General features: G+C 34.6%; 1 protein-coding gene across 6 annotated transcripts in view; it reads right to left on the bottom strand.

Moving 5' to 3' along the window:
* LOC109095693 (diacylglycerol kinase eta-like) overlaps nt 1-15,184 on the bottom strand; it is a 77,220-nt gene that overhangs the window by 38,714 nt on the left and 23,322 nt on the right. For 3 of the 6 annotated variants that reach the window (XM_042730810.1, XM_042730811.1, XM_042730808.1), the window contains 3 exons: nt 13,928-14,038; nt 13,383-13,529; nt 11,053-11,133 (listed from right to left, as the gene is read on the bottom strand). In XM_042730810.1, the coding sequence (XP_042586744.1) occupies nt 11,053-11,133; nt 13,383-13,529; nt 13,928-14,038 (339 nt within the window). Of the gene's footprint in view, nt 1-6,443; nt 6,987-11,052; nt 11,134-13,382; nt 13,530-13,927; nt 14,039-15,184 lie in introns of those variants that run through there. The other 3 variants (XM_042730814.1, XM_042730812.1, XM_042730813.1) reach the window with 2 other exon arrangements.

Genomic DNA, 15,184 nt, shown 5'->3' with positions numbered 1-15,184 from the left:
GCACACAAAAAGTATTCCTGTGAGCTTCATAAAATTACAGTCCAACCACTGATGTCACATGGACTATTTTAATGATGTCCTTACTACCTTTCTGAGCCTTGAACATGGTAGTTCCCTTGTTGTCTATGGAGGGACAGAAAGCTCTTGGATTTCAAGAAAAATATCTTAATTTGTGTGAATTTTTGGGTGTTGTATATGTTTGGGGTTAAAGTTCTTTTTTGTTAGGATAAGTTTATTGTTTTGTTTTATGTATATTTTTGTTTTGGTGGAATGGAATGGACTTTCAATGGAGGGACAAAATTGCTCAGGTTTCATCTTAATTGTGTTCTGAGGATGAATGAAAGTCTTATGAACTCGTCTGAAATTGTTGCATTAAAACATTGTTATAATACTTACTTGCTCCTATTCTTCGTATCTATAATCTACAGTGAGCTGTCATCACAGATCCTAGTTTAGCACAAGTGTCAGTGTTCTCAGTTAATTATAAAGAGCTGTAAAAGAACCTTGTATTCCTGGCTGCAATAATAAGCTCACATGGATGCAATAGATAAAACCCATCTGTTCCTGTTATAAATGCCTCAACCATAAGTTGCCTCACTCATTTTTGGAAAAACCAGCCATAACCATCTGGCATGATTGGGAATGAATCGTTTCTAATTAAGTTTTTCCTAGCTGGCTACTACAGTTTTCAGATGTGTGGTTACCAAATAAACAACGCTATCGCTGTTACACAATGGCATACAATCCCCCTATGAGAAAACACAGTGGCTATAGCTGCCGCATGAGTGGATTACAGGGGAATTCACTGAAGATATCTACTAACAGCAGCAGAGGTGCTGAGAGAGAATTACACACGCAACAGAGTAATGTGGATGTCAGCGTTGTAGCTCATTATGTTTGCCATTTGAGCGGCGGGTGAAGATACAGTAGCTTCATCCACGGCTTGTTAATTCTTGCTGCTTTTTAGTGCTGTTGGATCCGAGTGTTTTCAACCCCCAGCCCCCTAAAATCCACAAACTCATTAGTGGCTTCTGCCTCCATGGGACTTTCTTTACCATTTGACAATAAAGTCAAAAGGCATTAGCAGTGCACCATTAAAATAATAGTCTGGGCTCAAAAAGCTCTAACAGCAGCACTTGTTTTTAATTGAAAATTTTTCAGTTATGCTAATGCACTTAGAGTCTATGGTGCCAGAGATCTTAAATGCATTTGAGTTTAATATGGCATGAGGGAAAGTAAATAATTACTTTTTTTCTTTCTCTTTCTTTCAGTGTCTATAATACTGTGATTTTAACTTAAATTCACTCTGCAATTTTTATTTATATATATATATATATATATATATATATATATATATATATATATATATATAATTTAGCTTTTTTTCTCTTTCTATTATTGTTATTTCTTTGTTAATTTATTTTATTTTATTGAATTATTATTGTATTTTTATTTTCAGTAAACTCAACCTGTTTGAATGGTGCTACATTAAAAATGTTATTTTTTTTTTATTTTGTATAGGTTCAGCCTGTTTGAATGGTGATAAATTTGATTTAAAAAAAATAATCTTTTGAAAATATAGTTTAAAACACATAAAAGATATTTAAGAAATGTTTAAATATAATGAGTCTAATTACTAATATGTAGATACTAATGTCATGTGGTGTAACTATAAAAAAAATTGCATTATTATTTATTTAAATACAGGAGTAAACATCAGATATTGAACATATTTTTCAAGATATAATTATATATTCTAAGAAAATTGTAAATATCTACAGTAATTCATCTTTCGGGTGTTGTGCCACATGATGTTACACCAGAATTGATCAGAATAAGTATCTTAAAAACATATTTTAAGATACAGTACTTATTGAAACAGACAGTTTTAAAGGTCTGAAGGGGCCTTCTCTACAATTTCTTTTTTGTTTTTTTTTTTGTTTTTGGATACTGCTGGTTGCACCACATGACTTTCTTTCAATTAAACTTCTTTAATACAATTGTATCACCCTGAAATTTGACTACATGCTCCAAAACTCTAAATTAATTTTTATTTTAAACAATAACAACATTGAATTGCTTCTTTTTTTTTTTGCTTTAAATGTATTTTATAACAAATTAATTAATCTCAATTGGCACAAACCAGAAATGCTGTCAGTAGAAGTTAACATGCATAAATACTTAATAAGAACAAGCTTTGCAGTTTTATTTCTATCAGTTGTCAGGATTTAATGAAATATTCTCCTTTAAGGTGACTCTTTTGTCCAACCAGATAAGGTCATTTGAATCGTAGAGTGTCTCTGGCAGCCCTCCAATCATCTGAGGAGCCTCTTCTACAGGAAGACACTGGAATCTCGGAAGCCTCCTTCGTAAATACCACCCAGTGCCAGTGCACCACGCAGCTGCTATGTAAGGGCTCAGTTGTCCTTTAGCTTGTAAATGACAAGTGTTGTGCGAGGCATGTTTAGCAGTGCAGCGTGGAGCTGTGAAGGGCAGTTCAGTCCGAGAGCTGCAGCGTAGCATCACACAGCTTCATGTTTATTTATATGTTTATGTTAGATATTGATGATGTAGATCTCAAGCATGAGAGGCTGCGTATCTTCTACAAAAACAAATAAAGAAGTCACACTGTCCAGGCTGCGCTGTCAGCTGCAGAAAGAGGCGCTGGAATTTTCCAAGCGTGTTAATTCATTACTTATAGAGCTATTTGATTCATTTTTTGTTGCCAAAAAACATACCTATTAATTTCCATGCCCAGCCATGATGCAGTAATCACATTAGCATTCATCTTTCTCCCTTACACAATCAAACACGGGCAACTCCCAGCTCATCCCTGCCAGCCACTTACTCTAAAAGCCTCTTCAACCGCTCGTGCTGAGGACAGTGATTTCTCATGTGCGCCATAGCTGCAGATCATGATTACATTCAAATGGAGTTTAGACAAACTAGAAAAAGGTTTCACTCTTTTACCAGGAAGGGGTGTCTGAAACTGGTTCTGGGCCTTTTGAAATGGCTCACAATGGTGGACTAGTCAGCTAGTCATTCAACAACTGAGGTGCTGATGAGTGAGATGGTTTTAGAGAATTGAAAAGCAATGTAACAATAGCAAATTGTCATTAAATGTGGATAAAAGTTACACACTAACAGTATCTGACACTAAAAAATGCATATTAACTGGCATAGTTCAGGGTTATTATAGTTTACTAAAACTATAAGAAACTGTTACTTGAAGTAAAGTCAAAATTAATATGTCTGAATTTAAGTTTTTTTATATTTATATATATATATAGACATAAAAGAAATACAGATTTATAAAAATTTCAACTAAATTCAAATGAAACAAAATATAACAGTAAAACTACTACAAAATATTAATACATTCTATAATATCTAAATGACACTAAAATAACACTGCCCCAGTTTGCTGTCCAAAATAAAATAAAATAAATAAAAAATAGCACCAGTCAGCAGACACAACTCTTAAAAAATTCATCTATTTACAATGCATTTGTCATCTTTTTTTCTCTCTTTTCTTTCATGCATTTGTCATCTTTTTTCTTTCTTTCTTTCTTTCTTTCTTTCTTTCTTTCTTTCTTTCTTTCTTTCTTTCTTTCTTTCTTTCTTTCTTTCTTTCTTTCTTTCTTTCTTTCTTTATTTATGTGTGTCTATCATGCCCTAATTTTTTTTTTTTTTTTTTTTTCATAATTCTTTTAATGACTTACAATTCTTAAATTAATCTATTTACGATGTATTTGACATCTATATATATATATATATATTTTTTTTTTTTTTTTTCTATGCGTCTAGTTATGGGGAAAGGTTATCATGCCTTGATTTTTTTTTTTTTGTATTATTATTTTTTCATAATTTATTTAATGACTTACAATTCTTAACAAATTTATCTATTTGTGATGAATTTGACATCTATTATTTATTTTCCTGTGTGTCTAGTTATGGGGAAAGACTACCTTTTTTAGTATTTATTATTATTATTATTTTTTTTTTTTCTTCATAGTTTCCTCATTGATATAGCAATCTATATGTGTTTTTTTATTACATGGTATTAAAATGAATATATTATACTTAAAATATGCTTTGATACGAACAATTATTACTATTTAAATAGTCAAATAGTGAAATTTATGAACTTTTGAAATTTATGAAAATGTATAAAATTTTCTGTAAACTTTTCATTTTGTAAATAAGTCATTTGCACATTGCTACTCTGTAGGACTGTTTGTTTGTGTATGTTTGTGGCCAAGTTATGTAGTAACTGTCAGTTGATGGAAATGCAGGTCAAAGAAACAGCAAAGCCACCAAATTGAGAACCGGCACCATTTGGTAGAAACTGGTCAAAGAAGTGGCACCCGAAAAAGCAGCAGTGAGGTAAAGAATGGCTCTCAGACCAATGAGCTAGTCCCCACTGACTGAAGGGCTGACTGTTGTCTGGGGAGAGTGAAGCCGTTCCAGTTCAATACTCAGGAAAGGGCAGTCACCACAGCAGAGACGCTGAGACTTCTAGAGAGCATCCGTGTGAGACCAGTGCTGCTTTATTTAACACAGGACTGAGTCTGACCTAATCAATGACACTATAGAACATTCTAGAGTTGATAGATTAAAACTTCATTGAAGCTCTGGGAGAAAACACCACTGCATTTGATGGAAAGCGCTTCGTGATCAGATATCAAAGTCAGCTAATTGTTCTTGGTGCACTAAAATAATCCCAAAAGCACAAACCTAGTAATAAATGAAAGTATCATATATTATTATTCATTTATTTATTATTATGTGTAATTTTTACTTTTTTTTTCAGGCAATGTGAATATATTATTTAACTAATACAGCAGGACATTAGGTTACAGCAAAAGGTCAGATAAGGCAGGGACATAAGGTAGGTAACAACTAAATATTTTCACCTTTTTACAATAATTTCTAAAGAATAATACTCCGAAGAAAATCCTTCTAGAATAATACGGTTCTTTTTTTTAGCATTTCAAAGCACTTGCTCCATCAAGGTTAACTACAGCCAATACAGAACTCCTCTTCTCTGTCAGTTTTCATACCACAGGAAAGAGATACTGCATTTAATTAAAGCACTCCCTCTACGTACCCCTTGAAGTCTACATTATTTCACATTAGTGAGCCAGCGGATTCCCTCTGGACAAAATTGATTATTATTTCATTAGATCTAGCTCAGTCTATTTATGGACTTTAATCTCAGGCGTGGCAGGCCCATTTTTTCTGCGAAAGATCGTTAGGGGCATATCAACAAATTGTATTTTTTAATAATAATTCCAAAATGCTTCTATCATGTAGATTGCATTATCATTGTTCCTGTATTGATCTGGTGTGCTGTACCTGACTTTATAAGATTATTCATCATTAAATAAGCTACATTAGTCAGAACATCACAGATAAAGTGTCTCAAACATGAGGACTGTCAAAACAACACTGACAGAGTATTCTGCTTTGTCCTTTTAAAACAGCTTGATGTCCTGCGGTGTGACAAACTCAATTCCATTTAGAACTTTTTAAACACTATTTAATTATTAAGCATGTATCAGTGATTTTAAAGACCACATAGAATGATGAATAGAGACTAAATGAACACTTCTAGAAAGTACATGCATGGAAAAGACTTAAAAATAAATAAACAAAATGAAATATAAAAAATATAAAATGTAATTCATTAAAAAAAAAATCTACATTAGTAGGATCATTTAAATTACACTATAAAAAATATTTTTTGAAGTTAAAAATTCCAGCGACAAAAATTTGGTTTTTGGAGTATATTTTACAAGAAAATATCGAGTTTTTGAGTTGAATTATTTGTGAAATGTACTAGCTAATTTACTAGAGTGAAAATGGTTTAAAAGGAAATCCTATATTAGTGTTTTCACTGTGCATAGGGGAAAAAAGGTGATGAAAAATGGACTTTCCCCTTATATGCCCAAGCAAATTTTAACCTAAAATCTGATCTGATCATATGTTGTGTCAAGTACGCACATGCAGAAAATGACATTAACTAATTTAAACACTGTTCTAAGTCTCTCCCAATTCCGTACCATCTCAACGATACAAGATGCATCAGTCTGCGCCATTAAAACTTAGCAGCATAAATACAAAATGACAAATCCATTTGCGTGCAGCCCCTTAAAAGCTCTAGCCGCAGCCAACTGAGAATAATGGAATCTTGTTCTCGAAAGCTGGCGACGAAGAGCACTTGCTGCTGGAAGCTTTGCCTCGCTCACATCACGTGTACCTCAAGGTGCAGCGTCCTGCCTTTCCTCTTACACGCTCAGAAACCCAAGCAGGCAATGTCTCACAGAGAGCTCAACCAGAACACAAAGACAAGTTTCCATTCCGGTAGTGAGCAGAACCCAGATGGCAGGCGACACTGTTACAGTATTCATGCATATGCTGTGTGTGTCTAGTGCACTCACCAGCGATCCGCTCTCAGCCGCACCGCTGCTTCTGGAATCACGAGCTGATGCCTGTGAGTGTGTTTGTTAAGCCTGGCTTCTCCGGGTCGATCTCGCCCTCCCCAACCGCTGCAGAACCCTCCACCGCTCAAGGAACAGCCCACCGGAGACACATGCAATGTCACATGCACCGCCACACTGAGCGCTTCCACATGGCCAAACACATGAGTGCAAATTTCGATGGACGAATAAAGCACGATTCCTGCATTCTAAGTAGCCGTTTTAAGATGCTGAGTGTGTTTAAGCTGAACCCTGTTCTCCATCACAGCTCGCTCCGGATCACTGGCCAAGTCAAGCAGAAGCGAGTCATTAAGGACAGCAGGCTAGCGTTCTCCTCTTCCCATCATCCCTCATCACTCACTGTGCCTCCGTCCTCCAGTATCTTTCACTCGCTCTCTGCTTTTGACTGCAGCCCTTCACCGGGAGGTGTTTGTGAGTGACATCACTCCGAGGATTTCCTTTTGTTCCGCAGACAGATCACCTCTCTCTCTCTCTCTCTCTCTCTCTCGCTCTCTCTCTCAGAAACACAGTGCTGTGAGCTATTTTTAGCTCACAGCACGACTACAAAGCAATAGGTTGCTACACTCAGAAAAATGCAGCAAAAATGGTGCCCAAAGTGGCTGCGCATTATGAAAAGGTACCTGCTTTAGAAAAGAAAATCGCAAGGGAAACCCATTTTGTCTCGATAGTTTCTCCTAGAGTGCAATGAGATAAAGTGCAAATGGAGACTTTAGCTCACGTTTACTGCTTTTCAGGATATTCTCTGGAGGATAAAACCCAGTAATCTCTCAATAATGCCACAAACTCAGATTTGTGCTCTAGATATTGTACAAGAAATCTGCTATCAAGTCTTCTCAAAATGAACTCCAGCATTTTTCATCAAATTATTCCAAGAACAAATGATCCAAGCTATGCTATAATGTTTTTTTAATAGATTATACCCTTTCTATGTAAATAACTTTCTCATTTGCAACAGTTTTTATTTATCCTAATGAAATTCAAGAATATAATATAACATAATATAATATGATATGATATGATATGATATGATATGATATGATATGATATGATATGATATGATATGATATGATATGATATGATATAATATGATATGATATGATATGATATAATATAATATGATATGATATGATATGATATGATATGATATGATATGATATGATATGATATAATATAATATAATATAATATAATATAATATAATATAATATAATATAATATAATATAATATGCAGTGTGACAAACTTAATTCCATCAAGAACTTTTTTAAAACTATTTTAATTATTTTTAATTATTAGGCATGTCTCAATAACTTTAAAGACTATTTCATAATTAAATGAACACTTCTAGAAAGTAAATTTTTTAAATTAAAAACAAATAAACAAAATTAGTGATTAAAAATATAAAATTTAATTACTAGAATTTTTTCACACTAGCAAGGTCATTTAAACTACACTATAAAAAAAATATATTTCTTAATGTTATAAATTCCAGTGGCAAAAATGCAGATTTTTGGAGTATGTTTTACAAGAAAATATTGTTTTAGTCTTTCTACTTCACCTTTTTTAGTTTATTTATTTGTGAAATTTACTAGCTAATTTACTCTGGACATGCAAACATACAGAAAATGAGATTCTGAAATCTGTTTTAAGTCTCTCACAATTTCTTTGTGCTCAAGATATTGTACAAGAAATCTGCAATCAAAAGTCTCATCAATACGAACTCAAACATTTCTCATCAAATTATTCCAAGACCAAATGATCCAAGCTATGCTATTCAAATTAATTTACAGATTTTGATCACAATATATATATATAATTTGGGACTATTTTTTGGGACAGTTTGAAAAATGGATAATAATAAAACACAATCAAGCAGTTCTTTCCATTTTAATTGTATAGCTTTATTACTTTATATAAATCTGTGACTATTTTTATTTCTACTACAGAATTGTACAAGACACATCTGTTGCTACTTCAGTAAAACATTACAGAGAACTCAATTAAGTCTCCTGTGTCATAAAAGAGCAACCTCTGAGCAATATAATTCTCCTGTGAGCAAACCTTCAAGAGCCTCAGGAGGACCATTAACCAGCACAGAGCAAATTCCCTCAAAGTGAAGTGTGTCATTTCTGCACGAGAGTGTCAGTGGGATCACACAAACAATGTTTTCAAATGGGTTTTGAGTGGGTTTGGCTTGCTCAGAAGAGTGTAATGTATTTCTGAAATCTGCAGATCGCTATGCTTGTTCTGAAGAAAAAGAACACACACTTTATTGCTAAAAAAGCATCTATATGGGCCTCTCAATAATATATAAGTATAATGAGCATCTGTTGGTTTTCTTGGCAGTGGGTGATTTCTTTTTTCTGAGGGGAAAAAGCATTTGCTGGAGCAGGCGGAGCGTAGCATCAGAGCATGTGTGTTACACACGCGTCCACCGGCCCACTGTTAAACAATATGCCAGCGATCAAATCATCCAAAACATGCTCAGTGGAGCACTAAAATCTCTGCTGCTAAGAATAACCCCTCGCTCTCCTCTGAGCTGTTTTAGTCCGCCGTTGTTTCTTTTTATAGCCATGCCTGGGGAGCAGGCCTGCAGTTTTTAGAAGGACACGACCACAGTCCCTGCGCCTCGGCGCGTTTGATCTCAGCTGACGACACTTGTTTACTTGCTCGCAATCATAAACACACGTTATACCATGGAAAAGCACAACAACACAACCCTGAGGCAACATTTGCATGTTTCACAGTGCAGAAAATAAGTAACTTTCAATGATTTTCTAATAATGGACGTTTCCTGGTTCTCTGAAGCTTAGGTCGTTGTACGTCTATAGAGGTGAATGGAAAATAGTAAAAAAAATAAAAAAAAATTTGCTCCAATAGCAAAATCCTGTCATGCACAATCATGTAAAAAAAACAAAAAAAATAAATAAAAATAAAATTTACAGCAGTCAGAAGAGTGAAAGATGCCAAATTTACTGTCACTCCCTCAGATGTAGTATTAGAAACTTTTGTGTGCAATGGTAATGTTTTCTTTTTGTAATTTAATGTCAATATAATAAAACACAAAGTATAATGTTCAAAATGTGCACCTTCCATTTTTAAAATTAACATTTAAAAATGTTTAGCTAGATTTATGATGTTAATAACTCGGGAAACATGCCATCACAGTTAATTGTTAAGAGATTTGGATATTTACATTTTCATTTTTATCTGTTCTAAAATGGTAAAGGATAACAGAGATATGACCTGATAATATAATATAATATAATATAATATAATATAATATAATATAATATAATATAATATAATATAATATAATATAATATAATATAATGCAATGCAATGCAATGCAATGCAATGCAATGCAATGCAATACAATACAATATAATATAATATAATATAATATAATATAATATAATATAATATAATATAATATAATATATGTAACCCTGGACCACAAAACCAATCATAAGGGTCAACTTCACAAGAAAGCTGAATAAATACGCTTTCCATTGATGTGTGGTTTGTTATGATAGCACAATATTTGTCTGAGATACCGCTATTAAAAAATCTGGAATCTGAGGGTGCAAAAAAATCTAAATATTGAGAAAAATGCCTTTAAAGTTGTCCAATTGAAGTTCTTAGCAATGCATATTACTAAACAATAATAAAGTTTTTATATATTTAAAGTAGGAAATTTACAAAATATCTTCATGGAACACGATATTTACTTAATGTCCTAATGATTTTTGGCATAAAAGAAAAATCAATCATTTTGACCCATACAATGTATTTTTGGCTATTGCTACAAATATACCCCAGCGACTTTAAGATAAGATAAGATAAGATAAGATAAGATAAGATAAGATAAGATAAGATAAGATAAGATAAGATAAGATAAGATAAGATAAGATAAGATAAGATAAGATCCACAACATACAAAATACATTAGTATATGTAAACTTATTCTACCAACCCCCACCCTAACAGTCTACTCTGACATGTATCAATAGACATGTAGCTGCAAATTAATGAGAATTAGTTGACATGTAGTTGCAAAGTTACTTATAGTTAGTAGTATGTCTATCAAAATAAAGTGTAACTGAAGCTTGAGTTATAAAAATCTTGCAATCCTGTTTCAAGCCAATACTACAGTACAAGCCGGGATTTTGATTTTTAATTAAAAACACAACAACAAAAAACAAACAAAATAAAGTGACATATAAATCATAGAAATATTGCCAAATATGCACTTTTGCAGTTCGCTTTGACACCAAATTCTCCACCATCATCTTGTCAGTCATGTCTTCTTACTCTATTCACGTGATAAGTGAAATCTCAGCTTTCAGTTTATAATTGTAGGGTCATTATCCAACAGAACTAAATAGTTATGACAGTGGGGGAAAGTAATGTAATTAGTGAATGGACGAACAGCATCCTGTAGTATCCGGCAGTCTAATAGTCAATATTACACATCTAATGTGCTGTCTATTTGTGGTATATTGTGGATATTAACCTGTGTTGACAAAAAGCATGGAAATGGCCGCTTACCGTGAAACTGTTGTTAACATTCTTTGTGCTTGATTCGGCAACACTGGCATCTGAAAGATCCACCTCATCAAAAATAAGAGACTGTGGACAGGAGGAGAAACAGAGGGAGAAGAGTAAACACTGACGATCACAGTAACGCAACAGATTTAGCTTACGCTCTTAAACAAAAATCTTATGCACAGTGATGCTGAATACTGTTCTACTGAAATGACACGGAAATGAGCTTATTGAGCTACTGCTTGTCCTATACACTACCATGCTTGTGTGCTATATGAGTTTAAGATGGATGGCAGACAGCTGGATGTGTTATGACCTCCTCCATCAGCACAGAAAGCAGGAACTGAAGGGCTGAGATAATAATAATAGCAGTGAAAACTAGATGTTAGAAACTACTGTGGACTAAACATTTGTCAAGGAAGTAACAATGTCATTTTCTGCAGTGATAATTAGGGCTGGGGAGTATGCGCACACATATTATTACATATTATATTATTACGAGTCATTTATGAGACGGAAATTATGTATATCATGTGTTTTAAAATATAATGTATTGCTATGATGCAAAGCTGAATTTTCAGCATCATTACTCCAGTCTTCAGTGTCACATGATCCTTCAGAAATCGTTCTGATATGCTGATTCCATTTACTTATTTTTATGAGCGTTTTGGAATATTGCATAAAAAATGCTGGATGGAAACACCAAGATGCATAACAATTTGAAAAATCCACATAAAAAACTAGCACATTTGAGTAGGATAAACTTTTTATCCGATAAGAAAAATGTGCATAAACTACGAAGGAAACACATTCACTGAATAAATTCCTTCATGGCCATTGAAAAAGTCATGTGACTTTATCATATATGAAAATTATTATATTCAGTGGCTTCTTCTAGTTTTCTTAGTGATATTTATTGCCAGTTTATCAGGAAGTGACGATTTTGTTATTTTTGACTCGTTGGATGTAAACGGCGATTTATGTTTCAGTTTTGCGCATAAGTTAAATTCACATCTTTGCATGGAAACACAGCTAATGTTGACATTAACCAGTTATGCTTCTTAATATCAGAAACAGTGATGCATATTTCCAGGATTCTTGGATGAATAGAAAGTTAAAAAGAATAATTTATTGGAAATATAAATCTTTTATATAAAATATAAACATTTTTACTTACTGTCACTTTTGATCAATTTAATGCATCCTTGCTGAATAAATGTTTTAATTTCCTGCTAAAAACTGACTTTTAGAAATGATATTTATAACAATATACTGTCATTTTGATTGATAAAAATATTTCAAGGTAAAGTTATGACATTTTTTACTTTGTCATAAAAAAAGTCAAAATCAAATTATTGGATATTGACTTTCACACAGTCATTAAGTTTTTGTCCTGCATACTTCTGCATCTTATTTTAATGAAACCATTTTTTGTCTGGCCAAAATAAAAATTAAAAACAGCATCATGTCATTGACCTCAAATATGTATATATGTATACAAATGCCTGTGCTACACAATACATCATACCACCCAGCCCTATGTATAATCAGGTTCATGTATGAACTCCAAAAAGAGATACGCGTTTGAAGAATAAAATAAGTATTTCCAGGCTTCCTGAGACCATTCCATCAAGTTTCAGTTTCAATCACTGAAGGCCCAGTGTTTTGGGTGGTGATTGGCAGATATTTGAGTAAATGATGCTTGTATACTCAGGCAGTGTAAACAGTGTGACATCCTATTTATGATCTGTAGGCTTGGCCGCTCTACAGCATGAGTCTGTCACAGACCATGCAAACAAAACCCCCTCGTCTGAGCACAGCAGTGCGATCAGCCCCTCGTTTCTGCCTGTGAGGTCTGTGTCGTAACACCCAGCTCTCTGCCGCCATGCGCTAGTGCCACTCCATGTCATTCAGGAGCTATGCAGGAAGTGCTAGCTTGCGTCATGGCAGCTGCATAGCTATGAACTGCCGATTTTTTTAGACTAAATCCATTCTTTCTCTCCTGATTCAGAACAGACCACGGACCCAACGGACCCCTGAATGCCATCCGTAACCATATGGTGGGCAACATACGAATGGAGGCGAACACACTCAATGCAAGGCTCGTAAAACATCTCCCCTCAGACACGGACAATGACATACAAGGAACGTCTCCAGGACTCTCCTCTTCAGATTCTTAAACAGACAAGCAGACGCGGAAATGACGTGATGCCGCTTCGGTTGTCCAGTGAGGAGAACAGGCATCCCGAACAATGCCAGCAGGGTGATGGGCGGTCAGCAATGTCATTGATGAAGGCTAGAGAGATAAAAAGGGGGTCGCTGCTGTTGCTGACCCGAATCGCCACCAAGCCTTCCTCCGATCCACTGGGGCCAAGAACGGGCGGCTGACGGCGGGCACCGGTCCAGCAGACGGAAAGAACCCTCCAGCACACACGGCTACGAGAGACCCGATACTGCCAGCGGGTCAAAACGCCACCCGCCTGCCATAGTGCAACCACACACACACACACACATAGTGACGTTATAGGCATGGCAGAAGGTGCTATGCAGGTGCCCATGTGCAGCGCTTCAGCCCCTCTCAGCACAGGCATGCCCAATAACTCAGGTCCTGAGAGGAACCATGGTCAAGCAGGTTTTTTTACCCCCTTACCTTAGATCACTCTGTAGGGCTTACAGGGGCTTACTTTACACTGTAAAAAATGTTGGCATCATTATAAAAAATGTTTTTGAACACAACTGGACTTTCTTTATCAGTAATTACATAAAATTAAGAAGTGCAATGGTTTAGTGTTTTAAGGCAGCAAGAAAAGGTTTGAATTTTTTACAGTGTAGTGAGGGTGCAGAATCAGTATCAGGATATAATGAAAGAATAGCTCACCTTGGCATCCTTGGCATAGTAGAGCGTCCGTCCCCGCAATTTGAAATAACGCTTTTTCCAACGCTGGAACGAGCTTGTCTGTTTCAGAAGCAGCCCTTCCTTCACGCTCGTCTGCAGAAAGAGAGAGGCAGAACAAGAATCAGGAACCATTTAAGCGTTTGCACACAGCACAAAATCACTAGTAGTGATGAATAGATTAGCTCTGTACATGTTTTATTGTTCCAGAGATAAGACACCTTATTTGGGCTACAATCGAAGGTAGCTATATATCTAGACAGTATTCTTCAATGCCAGAATGCTCAGTAAAAAAATATATATGTATATATATATATATATATATATATATATATATATATATATATATATATAGAGAGAGAGAGAGAGAGAGAGAGGAGAGAGAGAGAGAAGAGAGAGAGAGAATGCTGATTACATATATTTATAATATTTAGGGCTGTTAATATTTAGGGCTGTCAAATCGATTTGTGTTTACATAAAGTTTGTGTGTCTACTGTATTTATATCTGTACATATAAATGTACATACATACACATAAATGTATATATTTAAGAAATATATGTAATAAATACTTACATTTATATATATTATAAATCTTACATAAATATGAATATATATATAAATATATATATATATATATATAATAAAAATTAACTAGTATTTGGGAATATGGGAGTATTTGACCCAATATTTGTCTGTACTGTGTTAGCGTAGCAACAAGCTAACACCAAACACTGTTGACATCAATTGTTCATTTCTGCTTTGCGCTTATGAGAAGAGTACTATTTGGATGAGTAATTTTCTGGCCTTACAATTCATTCAAAACCAAAACACAGAACTAAGAATAGTTCAACCTTATTGCCCAATATTGAGGTATTTGGGACTACCTGACCCAATATTCATGTGCTTTGTTAGCTTCAGGTTTGGAAAAATAATCAAAGTCTGGTGAAAAGTGTAAAAGTAGTGTGAACATTTCATTGACACTGACAAATCAAAGGCACGTTCCTCTGTCAGATGGAAAAGATTTCTCCGTTTTTGCCATTTCCTGTGAACATATTCGTACCAGAGCTGACTGAGTGACATGAAACAGACAGGGCAATAAAGTAATCCTCTGTCCAACTAGCTAGTCAAGTAAGCTAAATTATAACCTTAAATATGAGCTGTTCCTGCATACACACCATCCAATTATATCCCAGCTATGTAAACAATGTTATAATGTACCAAACAAAGAGGGGGCATGTGA

Source organism: Cyprinus carpio, chromosome B9 (genome assembly GCF_018340385.1).
Source record: "Cyprinus carpio isolate SPL01 chromosome B9, ASM1834038v1, whole genome shotgun sequence".
NCBI classification, from domain to species: Eukaryota; Metazoa; Chordata; class Actinopteri; order Cypriniformes; family Cyprinidae; genus Cyprinus; species Cyprinus carpio.
The sequence above is the reverse complement of the archived record's forward strand: the minus strand, read 5'-3'. Positions and strand labels throughout refer to the sequence as shown.